Here is a 25850-nt window from a genome sequence, read left to right as displayed (position 1 = left end):
TATTCAGTTTTATGAGCTTTGACAAATTTAAACACACATGATACAGAATATTTCTGTCACCCTCAAAAGTTTCCTGGTCAATCTTTGAGAAAGCTCTCTCTCAGTATAGACTAGATAGCTCTTCTATTCAAGAATACCTATAAAGGGAATCATGTAGCATGTGGTCTACTGTGTCTGACTTCTACTAAATTTAAAGTTTATAGGATTCACTCATGGCATTGAATGTTCATTGCATTTTATTGTGGAATAGCATTCCATTATTTGGACATACCAAATTTGTGTATCTATTCACTAGTTGATTGGCATTCTCAGCTTCCAGTTGAGGGTATTATGAAAAACCTTATTAACTTGCTGTACAAGTCTGTTTTCATTTCTCTTGGACAAAAATCTAGGAGTAGATTTTTTCTTGATTGTATGATAAATAAACGTTTAACTTCACAAGAAACTGTTCTCCGAAGTGTCTTTACCATTTTATATTCCCTCCAGCAATGGATGAGAGTTCCAGTTGCTCCGCAGTCCTCTCCAACGCTTGGTATAATTAGGCTTTAAACTTTTATCCATGTTTTTCTCCTGTACCTTCCTCCAGTGAGACATGTTTGAAAAAAATGAGTAAACACAAACATTCCTGGATCTATGTTCCTAAATAAGCCAAGTATCTATTAATAAAATCTCTCTCTCTCTCTCTCTCTCTCTCTCTCTCACACACACACACACACACACACACACACACACACACACAGAAGAATATGAGGGGAACCTCCTGTCTCCCTTGGGAATAAAACCTTGGCTTTCCTAAAGATCGACTTTTAAATCTCAAAATCACAACTTAACCCTTCGCCGGACTTCAAGACCGACGCTTGCCAATGTCCTTAAGAAGCAGCAAGGTTTCTTCAAAGAACTCTCACTTCAAACCTCTCAACTGCTCTCTTATGTTAATAAATAATAATTTCCTTTTTAAAAAACCTGGAGAGCTCCCACTGGAACCGCAAGCTATGGGTTGCCCCTATCTTCCCTCCCAACACCTTCCCTTTCTCCCCGCATTCCTGCTCAAGTTCCCCAGAAAACCCTAAGAATCGCAAATACTCCTGGACACCCCTTGCACCCCTGCTACTAGGGCACGGGGCATGCTCAGAGGGCATTGAGGGAGGCGCAGGCGTTGGCTGCAGTGGGCCTCTGGAGCCGGGAGGTGCCGCTGCGTCCCCGCTTCCAGGCGCCTGACCCAGCGCGCAAAGTTGGGCTGGGAGCGCGGGGCGGGGGGAGGAAAGACCGAGCGCGAGGGTGGCGGAGAAGGGGGGGGAGAGGAGGCGAGGGAGGAGGGGAAGGAGCGGGGGGGGGGGCGCCGAGCGTGTGTCACTCGCTCTCTCCCTCTGTGTATAGAGGATGTGCTGAATGGTGCGCTTTGAGGCGGCGGCGGAGGAGGAGCAGGATCCGGCGGTCGCTGGCAGCTTTGGCCGCCTGGCTCGGCTTCTCTTCATCTTCCGAGGCTCGGCATCCACCGCGGGCTTCCGACCCCGCGTCCCGCCCGGGGCATGGCCGGGCGTTGCGCCCCCGCGCGCCCCGCCTGCTAAGCGGCGCCTGAGGGAGGTGCGGAGGCCAGGAGGCCGGGGGAGGCCGGCGGGTGAGCAGAGTCGAGCGCCTCTGGAGCAGAGAAAGGAGCCCGCGCCTAGTCCCTGCCGTGCTCGCCCGGGCTACCCGGAGCCCCGATGAGCCCAGATGGCTGGGGCTCAACCCGGAGTGCACGCCTTGCAACTCAAGCCTGTGTGCGTGTCCGACAGCCTCAAGAAGGGCACCAAATTCGTCAAGTGGGATGATGTAAGTATTGGGGCGGCCCGGCTCGGGGCGCTGGCCCGGGCACCCGGCAGGGCGGGCTGCGTGGGGGTGGGGCGAGGGGCGCGTTATGCAATGGGCGCACTGGGAGCGGGCAGGGGCAGCCTCGGGGCGCACAGGTTGTCATCTGCCAAGGCGGACAGCAAAAAGCTGGAGGCTTACGCGCACTCCAGTGTCCTCCAGGTTTAGAGTTGACATCCTTGTTGGATCTGGTAAACGCTTTCTGAGGGTCTTGTCTGTGGGTTCAATGGAACAGGAGAAGGAAGCTTTGCCTGGTGACTGGTCCAGAGAGTTTAGAAAGTGGGGAATATGAAGTTGGGACCAGTTGGAACTCGCTGGGTACGGACCAGATGCGCCCCTCTCCTGTGAGAACAGGCGCATCCCCATTACCTCTTTTGCCCCTTTTGAAGAAGGAATGACCCCCCAAGTCCGAAACTGTTTAGTAATTGCTACCCTCTTAGCGCTTTTCTGAGAGACACGCGGCAGAGGACACATCGGTCCAGCCGACAGGTGGTCGCTGATGCCAAACTTTAGCGCCTGGCTCCAGAGTAAGGGGCCCTGCGAAGGGCGGAGGAGGACACACCTGGGAAGGGCTAATGAGCAGTAGGGTGCCTTTAAGGGTTGAGGAGGGCTTAGTGGGCCTGCAGGCAGGTGAGGAGGGCTAATTTTTGAGAAACGACCTGGCTGGAGTCTTCAGTTTGAAGCAGACACGTCAAGATGTTCCATAAGTATTACCTGTATCTTTTGCCAGGATGGGTACAGCCTACCCCAGTCCCCGGGGTCTCCTGGACTTCACATGTGGTCAGACCCCAGGACTTAAAATGACCTCTCTTCCTTCCACCGCAGTGACTTTCAAAATATTTAAATGAACAAATCCAGCTGAAAACATGTGATTGAAGTTGCACATTATGGTATCAATTTTTGTCCTGGGTGTCATTCAAAGGGTTTGATAAGAACAACCACTGAAATAAACTCCAGCTGTCAGGATCTAAGGAAATTTAGGTCCAAATGACTAATACATCTCTTAATCAGAAAGAATTATAGGAGAATGAGGCAGTTGTTCTTGCTGAAAAGATTTTCCACCTAGTAAATTATAGCCTCTTATACTCCAGGGTATTTTTCTTTAATCTTCTTAAGCCAATTTCCAGTGTCTGAAAACAATTTAAATATTCCAGGTAGCGAATCCAATTACTTAGCTGAGTGCGTCTGTGTCTATATTTTGTCCAGTTGGAAGCGCAAACGGAACTTGCAGTATGAGCCACAGCTTCCTTGAAAGCTTGTGCCAATTATTAAATGCTGTAGGCAAGGATGTAAACATGCATCTTTTACCATGGACGTTAGACTTTTCTCTTTTCTGTTCCAGTTTAATTGTACCAGATATTTTTGTAAAAGAATAGAATCTAAACAATAAATTCAGACACAGGTTAAATGCTTTGTGTCACGGGGAAATAAAAGAAAATGCAATTCTACAAAGAAAATAGTCCTGCCCATCTTGAGATCCTTACAAGGAGAGCTAATGTGATGATTTACTGAGAAAGAGAGGGACAGGCAGAGAAGAAGGGAGGGGAATTTTTCAAGAATAGAACTGGGAGTTTGGGCATAAGCTCTGGTTTTCTTTACAGTTTTGACTTTAAGCTATATTTTAAGTAATTCTCCATAATTTCCTGTTTGGGAGAAAAATAACCAATGCTGTTTCAAGGATGAAGGTCTTTATGAAAATACATTTTGAAATATCCAGGTGGATGATTTGTAATATATGCATTTATGTAACAAATATTCGTTGCCAGCCTTGGACTTCATTTCTGGGGTGGTGAAGAGATTAGACAAAATCCTGGATATTAAGGCACCTTACATACTAGGTAGAAAAGACAAAAATGATTTTAAAAAATTGAGAAAGAGAGTGATGCATTGAGACTGTTGGAGGAATTACTAGTGAAAACACCACTGGAAAAAGGGAAAGGTGAAAGAAAGCTCGCCAAGCCTTGCAGCAGTGTTTCTGGGGGAAACTAGGAAGGAGGTAGATACTAAGGAGAGAGCCAGTAGAATCCCAGGTCTTTTTAAAGAGGAAATCTAGAGTGCACCCAGGAGAAAAGTTATATTTACTGTGATAAATTATTCTGTAGGTGCTTTGATTCCCTTAGTCTCCATGACCTGAGGACTAAGAGGGACCCAGAATTTCTTAAGATTGCCTTTATCCTTCTGTGGTATTTTCTGCTCAACTCTCTGCAGTTTGTATTTGGTCTCTTAGAATCAAACAAGTGTAGTCTCACTGGCTATTCTTATTGCATCTTCATGAGATTGTGCATTGAAGACAAAAGAGAACAAAATCTCGAGTCAAAGTCCTGGGTTTACCTCCTGGTTCTCTTGTCAGTCTGCTGTGTAACTTAAGGTAAATCGCTCATCCTCTCTAAACCATTGTTGCTTCTTAAGCAAACCTGAGGTAATGGTGCTGTTCCTACCAGTTTCAGGTAGTAGTTGGGAGGAACCAATAGGAGAAAGCAACACTTCTCACACTGAGCATACATCTGAACCATCTGGAAGACTTGGTAATGCTCAGATTGCTGGGTTTCACCCTCTGTTTCTGATTCAGGTGTGGGCTGGACTTAAAAATCTACCCTTCTCCAAGGGTCGTGGGTGATGCTAATGCTGCTGGTGTGGGAAACCACACTTTGAAAACCACTGGGATAAGGTTTGTGAATGAATTTGGAAAGTATGACAGACATAGCACAGTCTCCTTGGCCTATGTCAGTTTTGGTTGGCTTGTGGATTTAATTTTATTTCTGTGTGTATTGAGAAATTCATTCAATAGTTAAACAACTTAACAATCTTTCATTTACTTGTTATCACTTAAAAAATGGAGAATCCTTCTTTCTTTTCTATAAAAGGAAGGATGAGCATACTCATAAAACAGATTCTCCGTATACCGATACAAAGCATCACACATAAAAGGACATTTAAAAATGATGTGTTTGGAGCTATTTAGAATTGGTAGAGGTTACTTCTTATTCCTTAAGTGAAAGCATCGTATCCCCTGGTCCTGACCACCATAAAGAGTGGGAGATGTCACCCAGAGAGTGCCATGCCATACACAATATTTTGGCTCCCTACCAAAATCCTGGTGAGGCTGTGGATGCTCTCAGGGTGTGAGTGAAAGCTTTCACACAGGCACTGACCAATCACAACAGCAGGTGGCTAAGAGCAGGAGCCAGAGCCCTGTTGTACTAGGCAGGCATTGACCCTTTTACTGCCTAATCCTGGCAAGGTCTGGGCTCCCTAGGGTTTGGGGTAGATGGGTGGGGAATTTGGAATGTTTCAGAATTTTAAAGCTAGTAATGTAAATAGTTTCAACATTTGAATCTTTGATGCTTCTTAAGTAATGGTGCCTTTCCTACCAGTTTCATATAGAAGTTGGGAGAAACCAATAGGAGAAAGCAACACTTCTCACACTTGAAGATACATCTGAACCATCTGGAAGACTTGGGAACTAAGCCTGTCCTGAACTTGGCAAGCAGATAAAGAATCGACTTATCACGGCTACCTGTTTCACTAATGATATTAAAGGAAGAAACTTTATGTCCTTGCTTTAATTTTATGTTTTTATATTATCGGGCTTTGGTGGTTAGAAGTGGATATAAAGGACTGTGTACTTTATGGAAAAATGCTAATGAGATAGATAGTGGAAGGAGAGTTACTTTTTCCAACCTGGGGAGGTAGTGAGACTGGCCCTTTTCTCTCCTGGACCTTGGTTTTGCTCTGGATTATTGGACAGGATTTAGAAGAAAAGGGGAAGGACCCCAAACTGCACAAGAAAAGGGAAAGGACCCCTGCCAACCTTGATTTGCCCCTATTTCCCATTGCTAGGACCCTGTCTCTTTGTCTCATACCCTGTAGAGAAAGGTTTTCATCTGTTTGTTCATTCTCTTCTTCATTCTTACTTTCCAAATTTGGTTCTCCTGATGGGCAGGTTGCTTCATACATCCCCGCCTCAGTTTCCTCAACTGTAATGTGTAGATTGCAGTATTTCCCTCCTCCCCAAACAGTTATTAAGGCTTCAGCAGAGAAAGCATATATGTCACTTTGTGTGGCCTGACACACAGGAAACCCTCAATAAAATGTTCTTTAAAAAAGTTATTGTCCCCTAATAGTAAGAGAATCATGAATTTTTGTCAAGTCAGGGTCAGGTGCTTTTAATGTATTCATGGGAAGATCCAGACCTTTCTTCTATTCCCTTTAATTTGTATTTTGATTTTTATAGGTTATAATTTAGAGAAAACCAATCAGTTTTTTTAACCTCTTTTAAAAATTTCAGATGGGTCATGGAAAATGAATCTACATAATTCAAAGGAGGACCCACTCTTTTTTAAGCAAATCAGTTTGCAAATTATTTAGAAGTTTTATTCCTATTTAAATTATGTATCTATTTCTCTGTCTCTCTTTATATATAAATGTGTCCCCCACACATACTTAACCTATATATAATCTTAAATCATATTTCCTGTTTCTCAAGGATAATCTAACACTCAAATGTCATAATTGCTAGACTAAGTTGTTTGAGAAAAAGTTTGAAGAAACCCAGAGGTTTGGATTTCCATTAATGCCCTTGGGCTTGAAATAAGAACTCCCTACCCCTAATTAAAACAGAAAAATTGACGAAGGCAGAATTCTACACAAAAGCTTAGTTAGAACTTTTACATTATATGGAATCTGCTGTTCTGGTTTCTAAAATGATTACAAGATAAGATGACAATGACTGAAGACTAAGGAGGGAACAGAGGGGAAGGGTTCCTGAGGTTGGAATTCCGCAGCATTCCCTTTGGAAAGGTTATGGGAAATAGGGAACAGACAGCTGAGTTGGAAGTGGGTGGATGCAGATTGGGGTACCCACAGAGGAGGAGTTTGACTGGAAGTTCAGCAGGTGCCTTCTAGAGAGCCACTTTAGTAATATACCCACATATGTCCATGTTCAAAGAGTTTTGGGAATTTTTCATTGACAGTAATTACTATAATCTAAATGTAAAAATATAACTTTCTCTGAGTCAATAAAGGTGTGTTAAGCCTTTTATCAGAGTGTAACATGTATACAGCCAAAGGCACCAGCTGTCTGTCCGGCTGGATCGGTTTTCACAAAGTGAGCATTCAGCTTCATCAACACAAGATCAAGAAACCAGAAGTCACCTAGGGCTCCTTTCTAGCCCCTGCCCCTCTCCCGGGGTCACCTTTATCTTGATTGCTAACACTAACATCTGTTTTGCCTATTTAGACCTGTTTTGCCTCTAATAGGCCTATTTTTATATTGAATGAAAGCTAAACCAAATCTCTTAAGTCTAAAGCATTTTTATTATTGCTGAATTTAACCCTCTTGATCACTAACGACAGAAGTGACTTGTTTTTGATTTAGATGGCCCTTGATTAGGTCCTTCTTATCTGTGCTAAGGTGAAGTCTGAGAAGTGTAGCAGGTGCAGTCAGTGCCCCAAAGGAGGAAATGGTTAAGCAAAGCTCTAGTGATTTAGCAAGGAATCGTTATGCCTGTAGGCTGTTATTGGCATGGTACAACAGATTCACAGATTTGTACAGTGCCACTGCCTGAGTATACTTTTCTCCCATGGAGTTTTTTATTTCTCTTTTTGGGTGCTGGGGATTTAAGCCAGAGCCTTGCCCATGTTCAGCACATAAGCACATGTTCTACCCCAACCTGTATCTCCAGCCCTTTTTATAAAAAGTCAGTTTAAATACTTTTATTTTTACATTTTAAAAACTGAAGTGAAATTCACCTAACACAAAATTAATCATTTTAATGTAAAAAAAATTCAATAATGGCATCCTGTGTACTTACAATGTTGTACTAACAACATCCCATCCAGCTCCCAAATACCTTATGTAGACATTGCCAACCTATGGTGCATTAAGGTAATTTGCTCTGGCTATTAGCATATCTTGAATGTGTCCCTTGAAATTTTAGCCTATCAATAAATAGCTTCAAATTATATTTACCTGCAGTGATATTTAAATGGAACAAGAACATTTTGCTTTTTTTTGACGGTGAACTTGGTAACCTGTGGTTAAATGCTTCCTTATCAGAATTGTTTCCTGTTATCATGAGCAATAAGTACCAGCAGAAATGGAATGGGATTGATTGTGAATTGTTAACTAACGCTGTGGGTCTCCACTTAAATAACAAATCCTTGGTAACTGAAAACGTTAGTTTTCCTGTTACCTGACCTTCTGTTAGGTTCATGCAGCCTTTCAGATCCAATCATAAATTCCATATGCTCAGACAGAGCTCACAGTCTATTTCACCTAATCCTTGCTCAGTCTATTCCATGTCTGATCTCCTAATCAGACCCATGTGCCCCTCTGTCTCAGTAGGCAAGGAACTAGGGACGTATTTCTGGGTTATTTACTCACATGATCCCAAAGAAGCCATCAATTTTTGTAGAAATCTAACTCAAATAGCATATAAAGGATGGTTAGGCTCTTTACGACTCTGATTCCCCTCTGATCTCTTTTAAGGTCTAAAATTTGATTTTTTTTTGTTATGTGTTAATTTCAATTTTAGAAATTTTTAATTTCATTTTACTCTGGAAAGAATGTTTAGGTATATATGTTAATTAATATTGACTAAATCTATGTAGGTATCAAGAAATTAAATTATTATATATTGGGAAGTAGACTACCATATAAAATGAGAAAAAAAAAAGGTATGTGGTACTAAAGCAGAATTAAAAACATCCTGAATCTGCTTTTCATTTTGCGGGCTTTTTTAGTTCAGTGTTTTGTTTCTTTTTATTGCACTGAACTTTTGTAAGAAGTTTGTGGAAAAAGGGATTAGTTAGCAAAGGAAGCATTTTTACCTGAACGAGTCATGTTCTCTGTCAATACACAGCACTTATACCTAGAAGATTAAGATATTATTATGCCATTAAAAATCAAATTTTCTTTGGAACTTGTCTATGAAATTAGGTATTAGAAATTTAGTTTTGATTCATTTCATAAAAGAGGTCATATGAACTGGGAGTGCTGGTATATACCCGTAATTCTAACCACTTGGGAGGCTGAAGCAAGAGGATCACAGGTTTGAGGCCAGACTCAGCAACTTAGTGAGACCCTCAATGACTTGGCAATACTTTTTCTCAAAGTAAACAATAAAAAGAACTTGGGGTGGGGCTGTAGCTATAGCTAAGTGGCAGAGTGCTTAGCTAGCACATGTGAGGCACTGAGTTAGATCCTTAACACCACATAAAAATAAACAAATAAAGGCATGCTGTCCATCTACAACTACAAAAAATAAAAAAAAATAGGAGATATTGTTCAGTGGTGAAGCTCCCTAGGTTCAATTCCCAATACTAAAAAAAAAAAAAAAAAAAAAAAAAGCCACATGAATTTAAAAGGGAGTTGGTTGGAAGCCGGTAGAATAAGTCCACAATTGGTCCAGTAGATTGAAAAAAAATTTAAGGAAGCTAACCATGATCTTGGGTGTGCTTTGTTGAATGTAGTTGAGTCTTTGCATCTGTTCCTACATCTCAGGGCTATTTTTAAAAACAAAGCCCGGACATCTAAAGCTACATTTATCAGAATCCTTTGAGGCTAATATTCTACCTGCAAATTAAATTCTCCTAAATGGATGCCTGGGCATAAAATTTGGAGGGCAGAGATGTGAAATAGGCCACTCTCCCCCATCTTTTGGGTTGTTTCTGCAGATATGTGAGAGACTGAAGAAGTAGCATCTTCTGTAGTAAATCTCCATTGCTTCCAAGAGCCTCCTGTGAGAGTGGCTACTCCCTATTTTCAGGTTACTCTTCCTGTGATTCTTTTGGACCCTCATAGTTCTTTCTTGATTTCTCACATTCCTGAATGTGGTGGTGGCAAGAGCTGTCCTCAAAGGTCAGAGCTGTGGTGTTCTGGGGTCATTTATGGAGACCCAACCTGAAGCCCATTTCTAGAACCTTCCCATCATTTGATCAATTGCTTATTTGATTGTTTTAAGTCCATTTATGTTCAAAATTCAAGAAAGTTTTCTGCTTCCTGCATCTAAAGTGTGCTGGATATGGACTTTTATGGCTCTAGGACTTTATGACTTTTAGTCTTCACATGAAAGTAATCATCTAAACAATCTATATAATCTCTCCCACAATACTACATTTGGGTACAAATGGAGTTTTGCTATAATGTTGGCTCTAGAATTCAGTATCCAGGATGAGTCTTTGTGGCAGGCACTTATCCTTGTAAAAAACTAGTTTTTATTAACATTCACTCCATTTAGTCATGGAACCTACCTTGGGTGGTGGGAAAAAGCAACTATTGCTACCATTTGACACAGTGAGCTATGACTTGCTTCAGGACACAAAATTATCAGAGTCAGAATCAAAATTTAAAAGTAGATCTTAGAGTTAAATTCAAGACCCTTTACTATCTACCGTGATGCTCCCAAACAGGATCCTTTTGGTAATAGAACATTTTTAAAAGAGTTCAAATGAATGCAAGTTGAAAGATTCATTGACTTTTCTAAAAAATCTCCCTGATTTTAAGATTTATACAAATGAAGCTTAATGGCTACGTATACACCTCTTTTGGCTAGTGCTTTCAAATAGCTCTTTGCATGGCATATATTCACAAAGTCAATTTTTGTGTACACTATGCAGGATTTAGGAATGTGGGAAAACTTCCTCGCTGCTTTGAGATACAGAGACCAGTGCATGATCTAGAGTCTTTACAGGTGTTCTATATCCATCAGTCGGTGTGGAAACATGCCTATGGAATGTTGGAGAATGGTGTTAAAACAAAGTTCATTTTTGTTCATTGCTAAATAAGTGACATGTATTGCATATGCTGCAACACTTTATACACTTCCCAACATACATGGAAATATTCTTTTTGTTGGGTTGTTATTAAGGTTGGTCCCATGGCTTTTTATGGAAATCGTGGATCATGGAAGATGGTAGACCAAAGGAAGTACAGAGGATCAGTCGCTTGCTCCCAGGCAAGGTACATCATGACTTGGAACACAATATACTGTTCATCTTGGAGAAGATAAAAGAGTTATCTGAGATAACTCAGAGACTAGATCTAGATTGCCAGTGCTGGGAGTGAGTATGCCTTGTCTGCATTACACCTATTCGAGGTCTGCAGGGAGGCTCTAGCCTTGTATTATTTATTGGCTTTCCCCAGGGGAACCACAGGTCTGGCACTTGGTAGGTGCTGGTATTCCTTCTTGTTAGTGGAATGAATGAAAGAATGGTTTGGTATGTGTCTGGCTCATAGTGGGTGCACATAGGGGAACACACAGACTTGAGGGAGACCTGGAGGATGGGCATATTGACAGGAGACCTTCATGACCTTTGCTGTGTCATGTGATTTTGGTTGTAAAGCATACTTTCTGTTCCAAATGAAATCTCCCAGAATCCTGAGGGACTCTATGGCCTTCTTAACTAGAGTTTCTCTCTGTGTGTTTGAGAAACAAAATGTTCATTGGCAACACAAAGTTAACTGTTGTCCCAGTGCTGATTTCCTTTAAGGCCTAAATACAGCTTAAGGTTGAATGTGTACTCAACGATGATTCTATATTGATTGAAAATTATGGTCCTTTGTGTATTTACATTTCTTGTGACTCTTACCAGTGACTCCATTTTTCTTTAAAAAAAGATGTTCATACATACATTCGATGAAAATTGTCCTTCAAGAAATTCAGAATTGTTGAGAGCAACAACCAAAGGTTGACCCGAATGAGAACATTCTATCACAATAATGAATCACAAAAAGAAAAATGAATGGATCACTCTTATTGATAAACTGAGAAAATTAGCAAGGAAAGGCCTATAGTTTTACAACTTTACTTATAATAAATTTCCCACTGTGGTTTTCCCTCTGTACAGAAGCAGTGGAAGACAGTGGAACAACATTTAACTTCTTCCCGTCCCCAGCCCTTGTTCATTGTACTTGGCCCACTCTATCCTTCCACCTGCCCTTTTCCTGAGAGAGCACTTTACCATTTATTTAAGCTTGGAGCCCATCCTTCCTGGCATCTCTGAATCCTGGCTTTATTATTCTCCACCATTTCCTCCCTCTCTTTTGACAGTACTTAAGTTTTCCCTCTGTTGCCACTCTCCAGAGAACATAGCAATATGCCTGCATTAGTCTACTTCCCTCTACTATGACAAACATCTGAGATAACCAATTTATCAAGAGAAAAGATTTATCTAGACTCACAGTTTTGGAAGTTTCAATCCATCATTGATTGGCCCTATTGTGTAGGATGCACACTACTTCATGGCAGGAGCATGTGGCAGAGCTCCTGACCAGGAAAGGAAAGAAGAGAAGGGAATGGGGTCCCACAGTCCCCTTTGGGAGTATAGCCCCAGTGAACAAATGACCTTCCAGTAAGCTTCACCTTCTGAAGGCTCCATCATCTCCCAACAGGGTCACTCTAGGGATCAAACCTTTAACACATGGGTCTTTGGGAAACTTTTAAGACCCAAATTATAGTGAGATCATTATTCATAAAAGCCTTCACATAAATCCATCACAATGTTTCCCAACCTTTCTTCCTCCTTTACTTACTGCCCTCTTTCTCTTCTCTTTCCCTGTACAAAGAAAGGGTAATTTCTATTCATTGTCTCACTATCTTTGCTACCCACTCTTTATCCCTTCCAAGCCTTATTTTCCCCTCACCACTGCTTTCAAATTGCTCTTGCCATTTCTTACACTGCCTTCAAAATTTCTCTTGCCAATCCATGAAATAACTTGCTAGGTGCCAATGGCGATTGATATTTTTCACAGTCAACCTAGCTTCTTTTTCGGCAGTACTCTTCCACTCATCCATTCACCCATTCAGTATTCATACCTTATAAATTTATTGATGCCTCTTATATGAGATATTACGGTAGTGTTATGGACTTATGATGATAAATGGTTTGGTTCTTGTGCTCATGGAGTTTTTCTTTCACCAAGGGAGATAGATGGTAGACCAATAGAGGTATAAATATTTTATTGTAATTGTGATAAGTGCTACAGAAAAAAACATAAAAATAAAAAAGAGTGCAAGTGATTATAAGAACCATGGAAAGTTTCCTTGGAGAAATTCTATTTATGAAAAGACCTGACTTGTAAGTAGGACTTGGGCCAATATAAGAGAAATGTGTCCTGCTGAGGGAACATTCCAAGCAGTCAAGGAGCAGAGGACTTTGAAGGCAAAAGCAGGATAAGCAAATGGGGCATGCAGCTCAAGTAATGCTATGTGCCTCAGTCCTGGCAGATTTTTGGACTTATCATAACATTAATAGGAGACCATTCAACTTGTGGTTTCTCAGTTTTGACACTACTGACATTTGGAGCCAGACAATTCTTTGCTGTGTTGTTCCAACTTGTGTATTATGGGATGTTTAGCGACATCCTTGGCCTCTACTCACAAGATGCCAGCAGTAAAATCCCTAGTTGTGACAATCAAAATTGCCTTTAAACATTGACAAATTCCCCAAGGTGCAAAATTGCTCCCAGTAATAAAATGATATGATATACTATCAACTGATTTTTAAGTATCAGGCTACTTCTCATTCTCACTATCTTGTTCTCACATGGAGACTCACAGAGACCACACACACACACACACACACACACACACACACATGCACACAGGGCCAGTAAGTACATGAAAAGATGTTTAACATCATTAGTCACCAGATGAATGCAAATTATGACCACAATGAGATGTCACTTTACACCCACCAAAGCTATATCTCACTGAAATGACCAGGTTTCTCATCCAGGAACTCATGAGGCAATAAGAAGATTGATTGATGGGGAATCAGGAATTTCACTTTGTTCCCTGGTTTGGCATCTGGTAGATCTGGCCTGACACTGGAAGAAGCATACTTCCAACTTTTCCCCATATTCTTTAAAAAGGATTTTTATCCTTTTCAGTAAAAGACAAGCATCTTTTTTTTCAGGGGGGGGTGTTATTTATATATATTAGGACACCAGAATGCATTACAATTCTTATTATACATATAAAGCACAATTTTTCATGCCTCTGGTTGTATACAAAGTATATTCACCCCAATTCGTGCTTTATACAGGTACTTTGGATAATAATGTCCATCACATTCCACAATCTTAATCATACTTCTTTCCAATGTTTTACATCCTCTACTCTGGAATTTCTTGCCTCCTCTGCTTTATTTTAGGAAATTTCAGACTAGGCACACCCCTAGAGGAAAATGTTCATCAATGTTGATGCATATGGAAATTTCACTTTGCTAATCCTAACTTAGCACTCTAATATCTAAGACAGTCCTCATTGTGTTGTTATTTCATTGTCAGTGCCTTATGGCTTATGTTTGATGGACACCCACGTTGATATTCAGTTACCCTTAGACTTCTTCCTTACATAGCATTTTCCTCTGGTGTATCTATTGCCATATTTTCCTTAATGCTTCCTAATATAAATTTTGGGCAATCCCAAGATTTTTATTTTCCTTGTTAAATCTGTAATATTGATTAGCTTAGAAACACATGTTTATTTATGTAAGTTCTCTTGTAATAGTATAAACACATAAACATTGCTGGGAATTCAGAATTGTGGTTGACCTTGGTCAACAGACCTTTGACAGTGGTGCTAAGGAGTGCACTGTGGGTCCGGGACTGATCCTTGACATTAGATTTGAGGTCTAGGGCTATATTTTGTATTATTTTATTAGGACTGCCATAACAGACTGGGTGGCTCGCATGATAGGAATTTATTTTCCCATAGTTCTGGAGTCCAGAGTCCAAGATCAAGGTGTCAGCAGGGTTACTTTCTTCTGAGAGCCATGAAGGAAGCATCTCTTCCAGGCTTCTCTTCTTGCTTTGTAGAGGCTGACTTCTCCCTCTTCTTTATTTTAGTTTATTAGAGTTTCAGAGGTCTCAGGAGTACCCTTCTAAGATACATCCCAGTGACTCACCTCCTCCTTGCTGAGCCCCACCTGCCTACAGTTACCACATAGTCCGTCCATTCCAAGTAAGAGTGATCTGAGAATCAGTCCAAAACCCACAGCGTATTCCTTAGTGCCACTGTCAGAGGAATCTTGGCCAACCTTGACCACAGTTCTGACTTTACAGTGATTCTTGTGTCTTTATACGATCGATTACAAGAGAACACACAGACACATGTGCTTCTAAACTAATCAATGTATGGGTTTCACCAAGAAAATATAATCAAGGATTATATTTTATTTTATATAAAAGGATTATATTTTATTTTATATAAAAATAAAATCAAGGATTCAATAATTTAACCTTTGAATATTCCTGTGGAAACACAGGAGCTTTTGGGGATTCCTCATATCCAAACCATAACACCTTATCTTCAAATTAATACAGTCACACTTTGAAGTTATAACACCTGGACATGTGATTCAGTGGGGGAGGAGGTGAACAATTCAATTCTTAGCATTCCTCTGCCTGGTAAAGTGTGTCTCAGATGGCAGTAACATGATAACTGTTATTAGATGTTTGAAGAATTGAAACTTAAAGTAACTAGATTTATTTTGTAACATTTAGATGTTAAAAATTAGATGATAGCTGTATACAGGAGGAGGGAAAAAGCTATCTAGTTGGAATTGTCTGAGGAGAACTAAGTTTGTTTAGTGAGAAAGATTTCTCTGTTAAGGAGAGTCCTCAGCAAGGAGGTATACTGCCTTATAGAAATATCATGCAAGCCACATAGGACACTTTTAAAGTTTCTAGGGGCTGAAGTTGTGGCTCAGTGGTAGAGTGCTTGTCAGGCATGTGTGGGGGCACTGGCTTGATTTATATATAATATAAAAATATTTTCTAGTAGCCACTTAAATCAGTAAGAAAGAAACAGGTGGAATGAATTTTAATAATTTATTCTATTTAATAATGTGTATGTTTTAATGTGCAAAAAGTATAAAAAATTATTCATGAGGTGTTTTAAATTCTTCCTTTCATTCTCATTCTTTGAACTCTTTCAACACATCTTAGTTCCAGAAGCCACAAATCAAGTGCTCAATAGCTCCAGGGTTGTCACATGGATTTTGCATTGGAGACTGTATTCCCAGTGGGATAGGGAATGTTAGCTTTTTTGCTGCTGTGACTAAAAAGATCTGACTAGAATATTTTTAAAGGAGGAAAAGTTATTTGAGGGCTCATGGTTTTGAGGTCTTAGTCCATAGAAGGCTGGCTTCATTTCTTGGGGCTCAGGGTAAAGCAGAACATCATAGTGGAAGTGAATGGCAGGGAGAAGCAGCTCTCATGCTGATCAGAAAGCATAAAGAGAGAGAGGGTCTCCATTCGCCAGATACAAGTATACACCCCAAAGCCGTAACCCCAATTCCCTATCTACTCCAGCCACATCCCACCTGCTTCCAGATACCACTCAATTAATCCCATCAGGGATTAAGTCACTGATTAAGTTAAGGCTACAACCCAATCATTTCTCCTCTGAATTTTCTTGCATTGTCTCACTCGTCAGCTTTTGGGGGACACCTCACATCCAAATCATAACAGGGGACCAAGAAAATGGTTCTTGGGGGGACAAACGTATCTTCTCACTTTTTAAAAATAAAGCCCAGATATACATGCAACATATAAACAGATATTTAGGATATCTGTAATATTAAAATTTCATGAGGGAGGACCAGGAAAATAAATGTATCTATAAAGACTCCCTAGTGCGGCAATCATGACAATATGTTGAGATGAATTGGTAGAGTGCATGTATTTGTAGGTTTGCTTTCCATTGTAGCTTAGCTAGGTTTCCCTCAGCAAGTTATTTAGCCCAAACCTTGGTCTATTAATATGTAAAATGTGACTTATAAGAACTACCTCTTTAGTTATTATATGTACAGTCATGTATTTAATGGTGGGGATCCATTATTTTGAGAAATGTGTCCTTAGAAATGTTGTTGTTGTGAGAACATCATAGGGTATACTACACAAACCTAGACAGTATAGCTTAGTATATAGTTGGCCACATGATGCAGCCGTTTGTTCCTAGGCTACAAACCAGTACAGCATGTTACTATAATGAATAGTGTAGACAACTGTAACACAGGGCAAGTATTTTTTTGGGTCTAGACACACCTAAACATTAGGCAGGTACAGTAAAAATATTAAGGAATAAGACTTTTCCAGCTTCATTATAATCTTACAGGACCTACATAATATACAAGGTCCATTGCTGACCAGATTGTTAGGTGACACATGACTGTACCAGAGGAGAAAATCCATGGGGTGGTAGAGAGGGAAAAGGAAAAGAAAATTGGGGGGGATTCTCATGAACATTGGAAAACAGTAGAGTAGAGGAAAGGGACCAGGGGAGCATGGAGGGAAGGGAAAGGGGAAATACTGGGGAATGATATCAGCCAAGTTTATATATAAATAAATAAATGGAGTTTATTGAAATTCATGGAGTTGCAGTAAATAGCAGTAGAGACGGTGAGGTAGTCTTCTTTCTTCAATTGACTTCATGGAATTTATACTGTTCCGCACAGACAGAATCCAAAGTACTTTCAGGGTGTATTCTTTTTCTTTTTTTAAAAATTTTGTTTTATCTGTTCTTTTTAGATATACATGACGGTAGACAGTCTTTTGACATATTACACATACATGGAGTGTAACTTCCCATTCTTGAGGTTGTACACAATATCAGCTAAATCACACTATTATATTGTGTACATGTGTGAATACGTAAAAACAGATCCCAACATTATGTACAACTATAATGCACCAATAAAAAATATGGGAAAGAAAGAAAATCCATGGGAAGGTCATACCACAGTGACTAACCCAGAACAAATGTTAAGGATGGGTCCATTGTTATTCTATCAGGGATTTTTGTAAAAAACAAAAAAATGTATGCTGATATTAGGAGGAAGTTTGGGTCACTAATGCCTTTGGTAGTTTTTCTCAGTTTCTTTAGGATTTATCATTGATTTATATCAGTTAATTGATAAGAACATTTTTATTATAATAAAGAGCTACAGGCTTTGGTAATGTTAATGTGATCCTGATGAGTATTTTTTCTTGCTGAAATGTTTGTCATTTTTTAAGGTTTTGTGGAAATTGTTTACTTTGTTTCTTCTTCTCTCTCTCTCTCTCTCTCTCTCTCTGCTTATAAAAAGAAAAACCTCTATTAACTGGATAAAATGGGAAACTTGAATAGATCAGTAATAAAAAACAAAATTTAAACTTTTGATAAAGATTTTTTTCCACAAAATTCTAGAACAGCACTGTAGTCACCCTTATGTTTTAACATAGAGGTGATATCTTGCAGAAATTACATTTTAAAATTAATAGTGTTTTTGAAGAATAATTGTAATCATGTAGGAGCTATTACAGGAATATAAGAATACTATTTTAAAATATGTGAATAGATCAAATCAATAACTTAAAAAGTATGAAATTCAGAAATTCCTTTACTTTGTTTCTTGACTGTTCTTTATGGGCCTGAAGACATTTTGAAGATTGTAAATAGTAGCTTCTTATCATTATATGAGTCTTTGCTATTGATGATATAGGGATGGTAAATTAGTTCCTTTCAGACAAAAAATAGTAAGCATAAAATTACTGTACATCATCCACTATTACTAACTTAAGACAGGTGTGTTTATTCTATTCTTTTTCTAAGGCAGACGTTGATTGGAAAAATACCATATAGCTTTAAATAGGCAAAAAGGAGTTCAATTCTGAGAGACAGTGTACTTAAAAGATACTCATTTACCTACATTTTAAGCTAATAGATCCTTGAATATTTACATTTTCATAGTTCAGACCCAAAGTTTCACCCACCGTAGGCCTACATCAATGGTTCTCAAAGTATGGTCCCTGGACCACTAGCATCAGCATTACTTTAGCTTATTAGAAGTGCAGACACTCAGATTCCATCCAAAATATAGTAAATGGAAGATGGAGAAAGGGCCCATCAACCTGCTTTAATAACAGCTCAGGAAATCTGATTCATCTGAAGATTTTAAAATAGCCATCTTGTGGAATACACCTGTCATTAATATTAATGGTGAGAAAAAATAAATAAAACATAGACCCTCTGAGGGCTGAGTTCATCCTTCTGTGGTAAGTTACTTCAAGAGTCTTTTCCATCTGTAGTTCCCTTGGGAATGAAGGCTGAATTTGTATTTCAAAGGTTATACCTGAGCATAAGTTCTGACAATGTAAAGTACTTTGAGATCTTGGTTGAGTGGCTGCTTTGGTATGGGGAAAATATAGATTACTGCAGCTATGTGGGAAGTAGGAAGAAAAGCAGGTGGAATTGAAAATGGAGATTTGTGTATTTCTGGGTCAAATCCTGCCTTGCATGGCAAGAATGCCAAGTTCCAGCTGATCTTGGAATGTTAGAGGTGATTATGGAGGAAGCAGGCAGGGAGCCCAGATAAATGATCATTTAACAGAGGAACTGTGGCCGGAAGAGTGGGGTCATGAAAATATTGAACAAAGGAGCTCTGATTTGGAAGGAGGAGAAGGAATAAGCTAGAAATAGCAGTATCTGAAACAAATGAGGCAGCCTCATACAGTGTTCCAAGATCTAAATTTGAGCAGTTTTGCTGTGCTTACTTAAATATTTGGTTGTCTGGGATCCTAGCAATGAATTGCTAGGATTTTGATTAGAATCCTGTCAGAAGCTCTGGTAAGAAAAAGAACTGACCTGAAAATGACAAGTTACACCTATGGGTTCATTCCAGTTGATCTAGAAGTAGATATGTGTGCAGCCTGCCAGAGCTCTTATTTTGCCCACCTGTAGAAGAGTAAGTGATGAAACAGGACCAAAAATATTGCTGCAATTTATTGGAAATATTGCTATGAACTGTTTTGCATGCAATATCATGGAAGAAGCCTAAAATAATCTTTAAATTACCCTTTCATTAGAATATCAGATTTGTTTCCAAATGTCTTTTTTTTTCTTGACATTTAAAAGTGATCTTGAAAATTAAAAACCCTAGCATAATTGTGCTGAATCCTAACAGAACAGTTCTCATAAAAGATATTTTTCAAACTGCATGTTAAGAATATCAGGATAAAACAGGATGGCAGTTCCTCGAATTATTAAACATAAAAGTTCCATAGAATCCAGCAGTTCCACTCTTGGATAGATACTGAGAATAACTGAAAGAGATATTTGCACACCTATGTTCTTAGCAGCATTGTTCACAATTGCCAAAAGGTGGAAACAGTGCAAATGTGCATTGACAGAGGAAGGGATAAATGAAACATGATGTACACATAAAATGGAATGTGCTTTCAATGATCTTAATGCTATTGGACTGTGCGCTAAAGCTGATAAATCTTACATTAAATATGTTTTACCATAAAAAGTATATCAAGAGAAACTCTTATATTTTAATGCATCTGTTTTTACATATGATCAAATATCATAATAATGAACATCTTTATATGGAAGGCAGTTGTCCAGATACTTTACCCCAAATAATCCTGTTTAAATTTCATGCTGCACTTTTTGGTAGGTGATTATTGTCTCTTATTTTTAGTTATGTAAATTGAGGTACCAAGAAAGGACAGGCAAGAATTTCAACCCAAGAGGATAGGCTGCAAAGCTGAGTTCTTAGAATAAAACTTAATAGACTGGGCATGGTGACTCACATCTGTACTCTCTGCTGCTTGGAAGGCTGAGACAGGATCATAAGTTCAAAGTGAACTTGGGCAGGTCAGCAAGACCCTATCTCAAAATAAAAATTTTAAAAGCATTGGGAAAATGGCTCAGTGGTAGAGTGTCTATCATGTGTAAAGCACTTGATGCCCAGTATTGAGAGAAACTTCATTTAAAAAAACTTAATAAGTAGATAAAAAACCATGAGTACTGCTTTACTAATCAGAAAAAAAAAAAAAGAAAATGTCACATCCAAGATTATCTCTCCAAGTCCCAATTTTCATTGCAAGTTCTTTTGATCACATAAAGGCTATGGCATACTATATAGTTATGATATTCATGAAAAATTGCAAAAACTGGCAATTTATATCTATTTAAAAAATACAATTCCTGCAAAGGCCTTAGTATTTCAGCAGAAAAGTCTGTATCTTGTGACACACATTTTCTTGTGCAGATGGTATGTCTTTCTGAAAATTGCCAGAAAAAAAGAACACATATTTTAGAAATGTTTGATATTGTAATCACAATGCATGCAATTTTTGCTCTATAATATGCATGCATTAAATTCAGGAGACTATTTGTGATGTTTTAGCATGTGAAATTTAAATTTGCAGCAATTTTGTGTGTATCTTTCCAAATATGTAGAAGATGGCCTTATTTACTGTTACCTTGGAAACAGCAATGCCCAACTGCTACGCTTATTCTCTTTAGTACAATTAAAAATCATTTTATGGAGCAAATGTAATTTAAAATATTATCCTCAAGCATAGATTTTAATTAACTATATTCATATGAAATAGGTAATGATGGTTAGTGTTAAAATTATGTGGAAAACTAAATATAGCTTTTTAATAGAAAACATGTCAATGCCTTTAAAAACTTGTCTTAATCAATAAATGTATCACTGGACTTTTCCTTTACAAGTTATTTACAAATATTCTGATTATTGGTAAAGGATCTTGATTACAAGGTTAATAATTCTATGAAATTATAAAAATGCCATGCCTCATTTTTTTTTCCAAAATTTTCTTAATAATTGGTGACCTTGAAGTATCTCTTATCAGCTAGTCTTTCTTCAGTAACTCCTGAATGGGACTTTCCATTGTAATGTGTGTTGACATACATGTTTTTTCTTATATTTTTAGGACTCCACTATTGTTACTCCAATTATTTTGAGGACTGACCCTCAGGGATTTTTCTTTTACTGGACAGATCAAAATAAGGTAAGAAATGAGATATGTCTTTCATAATTTTTCCTATTATTACTGCTTTGCAAAATATCCATTTAATTGAATTATGTAAGTATATCCAGTTCACAGGTGCCTCTTAGGAATTTGTTTATAGATTCTGCTTTCAAAGAACAGCTGAGGTCAAATGTCTTAGGACTTTTCAAGAATACTGATTTGAATCATTAGATTTGTTAAAACCTCAAATAATTGGTAATTTTCAGTTTTGCTTATATTATTTGTTAGGACAAGAATATGCAAATTATGAACTGGATTTGGTGTAGAACATAATTAGGCAGTGTTGCTGGTTGAAGTCCTTGCCCATAAAGAATGAAGAGAAATGATGAGAAAATCACTTTTGACCCAATGACCATAGCCTTGACTTTTCCTTTTCCTTTCTTCTCCCCTGTGTTGTTCATTAAGAATTCTTCCAGCATCAACAGGAATTTGGTCTTAATAATTTACTCATGTTAGAAAATCAAGGATAAGAGTCCTCTAACTTTTCCCTTCAGGTTTCAGAAGTCTTCCCAAATTAGCTTTTTGCCCACAATACCAGGAATTTAATATCTCATTTATTATGAAACCAATTGATGATCCATACTGAATTATTAAAAAGTAGAATGTCTGAAGATCATAAGATTTATTTGAGGATTAACAGGCATTTAGACGAGAATATTCATAGAAAGTGGTTATTATTTCAAAAGTTATTGGCGTAATTCTACCCTTGAACCTAAGAGGCACCAAATGCAGAATATTTTCGTCCTCTGAGTACTGAGATTTGGAGAGATGGGTTAGAGTGCCTTTGAAGTGCTGAATACATTTTGAAACCAATAGAATAGGAATAGAATACCTTAGACTATCTGGGAGACCTAGGATTACTGGAGAAGATCGTCCAAAATGTTAACTCTTTCAAATCTCCTCATTAGATCTCTGGTATCCAGGGTTCCTGGAATTATCCCTCTCACCTTCCATCTTTGGGGCAATGTCAGTTACATCTTTGAGCAGTGACTTGGAATGTCCCTGTGCATTGGCAATTGTACTGGGCAGAGTGGGCCTTGGGGAAAGGTTTTAGGGTACTGGAAAATAGTCTGGTCCCAGGGGCTAGTCCTGAATGGGCCCATTTACATATTACCCCAAAGGCAGATTTCAGCCTTGTGGTCCTAGAGTTATTTTCTAAATACTGTACGTGCATCCTGCAACCATCTGTGGCCACAGATGTGGGACTGAACCATAGACTATGCTCATGTCAAAAATTATGTCTGAGTAAGATTTCATATTTAATGTTCACGTTTATTACTGGGTGTGTTAATCACTTTGGCTTAGACATTATGTTTGGTTTCCTGCTGTTATGTATAAAACAATGGCTTGAAAGAGTTTTTTTTTTCCTCCTCCAAACGCTATTTTTAGAGCTGTTGGAGCTATATTCCTGAAAGATATATTTATAATGCCTAGAGATTTTCTTAAGGTTGGGTATTTGTACAAGAGACCAAACTGTCAGTTTGATTTTTCAACTTGTAAATCAAGCTTCTATAAAAGCAAGAGAAGATATTTTGGGATTTTTAAATAATTCATGGAGACTCAGTTAAGCATCCCTTGAAGACCAATCATAAATATTTCTTTGCTGAAGAGAAAGGGCTTAGGACCAAAGGTTCTTTGATGCACTTCTATTGTTCCATGAACCTGATATTTTGACCCATGCTTATTTTCAAATATGGGAAATTTTCTTTTAGTTTTTTTACACCAGGCTTTTTCTCTTGGTCCTAGTTATGTATTCGACCAATTGAAACAAGTAATGTGGGTAGCAATTCCTTTTATCTCTTTTCATGAATATTAATCTTACAGTTCTAGATAGAGATGGTACATTTCCCTTTTCCATTTTAGATTCCTAATTCATTACTCAGTCATTTTTCAGTTCAGAGGTTTACTTTTTGGTCAATGATTATATATCTTAGAATCTAAAAAATGAGGAGATGTAAGAAAAGCAAACTTAATATGCTTTCAAGTTTGTCATTTTCTTTCTGGCTTTATGCCTAGTCCCAGAACCAGGACAAGAGATGCATTCACTCTTAGGATATGGACTGTTATAGGAATGTGTTCTAGCAAACGTAGATTAGAAGAAATGGTGCACACAACGAACTTTGACACATCAAGCTTGTAGTCAGCATTTTTGCATAAAACCATCTGATGGTTCTTGGTGGAATTGTGCAATCATGATGTGACTTAGAGGAGTATTTTCATTATGATATATATTTTTTTCTGGCAAGTATTCTTAAGAATCTATTTCATGTTATTATAGTGATCCTATCTCAGAAAAAAAATATGATGCTTTTGTTTGGCCTTTGATGTTGCACACTCGTTTTCCATTGGTTGGGGACCTTTCATTGGTATTTATTATAATATGCCTCTTTTGACTTCTTCTTTTGACCTTTTTTTGTAACATATTCCTTCTGTGGTTCATGATGCTTATACCAGAGCATTTTGATTAGCAATCACCTAAGCCTTGCATGCTTACAAGTGATTTGAGTGTCTTTAAGAAGTTCTTGCTAAAGAGTGTTATTAAAGAGAGCTTTCTTTTTCTAGCTTTAAAAAAAAAAAAAACACCATTTGTACTGTCTAACTCCTGTCCTTCTCTGATTATGGCTACATTGTACCTCTTACCTGAGCTCCCCCCATTCTAAGCTTTTGGCTTTTCCTCCATAGACAGTGACATGTTGCCTTCCGCAGCCCTTCCTTTTTATGCGTCATCCTCGAAATGATAGGTGCCAAAGAAGACAGCACAGATGAAAGATTTCAGAATTAAAAACCAGAGCTGGCAAGTCATTTTTAGGTAACTGAAATGGGTTTCAGTGAAACAGTGACAGGATTTGGGGGGTTGGTGGAAACAGATAAATATGAAAATCATTTTTAGGAAGAAATGTTCATACTTTTTAACCAGCTCTGGACTTATTTTGACAATTCTTCCCGTTTATGGTTGGTTCTGTAAAATCTTATTGAATAAAATTAGCAAATGCAGCTTTCTGAATATAACTATTTTGAGCACAGTGGTTTTTCTAGTGTAAATGTAGATTTATGTGAAGAGGATAAGTTTATTTCTAAGTCATGGGTGAGAAGGGGCTCCTGTCTAGTTGGAGTAGTGAAGTGCTGAATTAGGATATGACTTTTTTTTGTTTTGTTTTGGATCTATGCCATATGGGTACCAGTAACCATATCAGGAAGTGTCAGCCATGAGAAGTATGTGATCAACAAGATTCTGCAGCAGAGTTTTGAAGGAAAGACTGAAGCAGAAAAGAGGGTCAATGAGAAAGAGCTAACACCTTTCTGTAGGCCAAGGAAGGTACTAAACCTTCTCCTTGCGACTCGATGCCCTGCTTGTATGCCAAGGTTTGTGTTAAAATAAAACAAATTGCTACTAGTTCAGATCAGAAGTTCACTGTAGTTTGGTAAATGCTTCCTTGTATCCATAAAACAGGAGCTCAGGGGTAGGGAGGAGAAATTCATAATAAATTTTAAAATGAAAAACACACATTTTCAATGAAGGATTCTTACTACTTTCTTTGTTATAGATTTTTAATTTTGCAGATAATATAAAGATATCTTTTTGTTCTTGTTGTTTGGAGAGAAAGTATAAAGCATTCTAAATATTCTCAAGCCATACCATGGTGAACCCCAGTCCTAGTCCTTTTTCTGAAGTCTACTGGTAATGGCTTCTTGGTTTCTTCCTGGGTTTCATTATTTATTTTTTTTTTAACTTTTATTTCATCTTTTTTTTGGGGGGGGTGGAACTGGAGATTGAACCCAGAGTTCTGTACCACTGAGCTACATCCCTAGCCCTTTTATTTTATTTTTTATTTTGAGATCCTCCTACCTCAGCTTCCAGAATTGCTAGGATTATAGCCATGCACCACCATGCTTGTTTGGGTCTCCTTTTAATGAATCTGTGCAAGCATAAGTATGGAAATGTTTCATTCTATTTTGTTTATATTCACTTTTTTTAAATAATTTTTTTTTTTTAGTTGTTGATGGACCTTTATTTTATTTGCTTACTTACACTTGGTGCTGGGAATCGAATGCAGTGCTCTACTGCTGAGCTACAACTCCAGCCCCTGCATTCACTTTTTTTTAAAATATGTATTTTTTAGTTGTAGTTGAACACAATACCTTTATTTATTTACTTATTTTTATG

The 25850-nt window shown here is 38.3% G+C and overlaps 1 protein-coding gene across 2 annotated transcripts in view; it reads left to right on the top strand.

Moving 5' to 3' along the window:
* The first annotated feature begins 1365 nt into the window (after positions 1–1365).
* Positions 1366–25850, top strand: part of LOC113180658 (uncharacterized) — a 225096-nt gene continuing 200611 nt past the window's right edge. The window contains exons 1-2 of one of the 2 annotated variants that reach the window (XM_026385780.2): positions 1366–1812; positions 21587–21664. In XM_026385780.2, the coding sequence (XP_026241565.1) occupies positions 1390–1707 (318 nt within the window). In that variant the 5' untranslated portion in view covers positions 1366–1389 and the 3' untranslated portion in view covers positions 1708–1812; positions 21587–21664. Of the gene's footprint in view, positions 1813–5222; positions 5328–21586; positions 21665–25850 lie in introns of those variants that run through there. The other variant, XM_026385779.1, reaches the window with a different exon arrangement.

This window comes from Urocitellus parryii, chromosome 6 (genome assembly GCF_045843805.1).
Source record: "Urocitellus parryii isolate mUroPar1 chromosome 6, mUroPar1.hap1, whole genome shotgun sequence".
Lineage (NCBI taxonomy): Eukaryota > Metazoa > Chordata > Mammalia > Rodentia > Sciuridae > Urocitellus > Urocitellus parryii.
The sequence above is the reverse complement of the archived record's forward strand: the minus strand, read 5'-3'. Positions and strand labels throughout refer to the sequence as shown.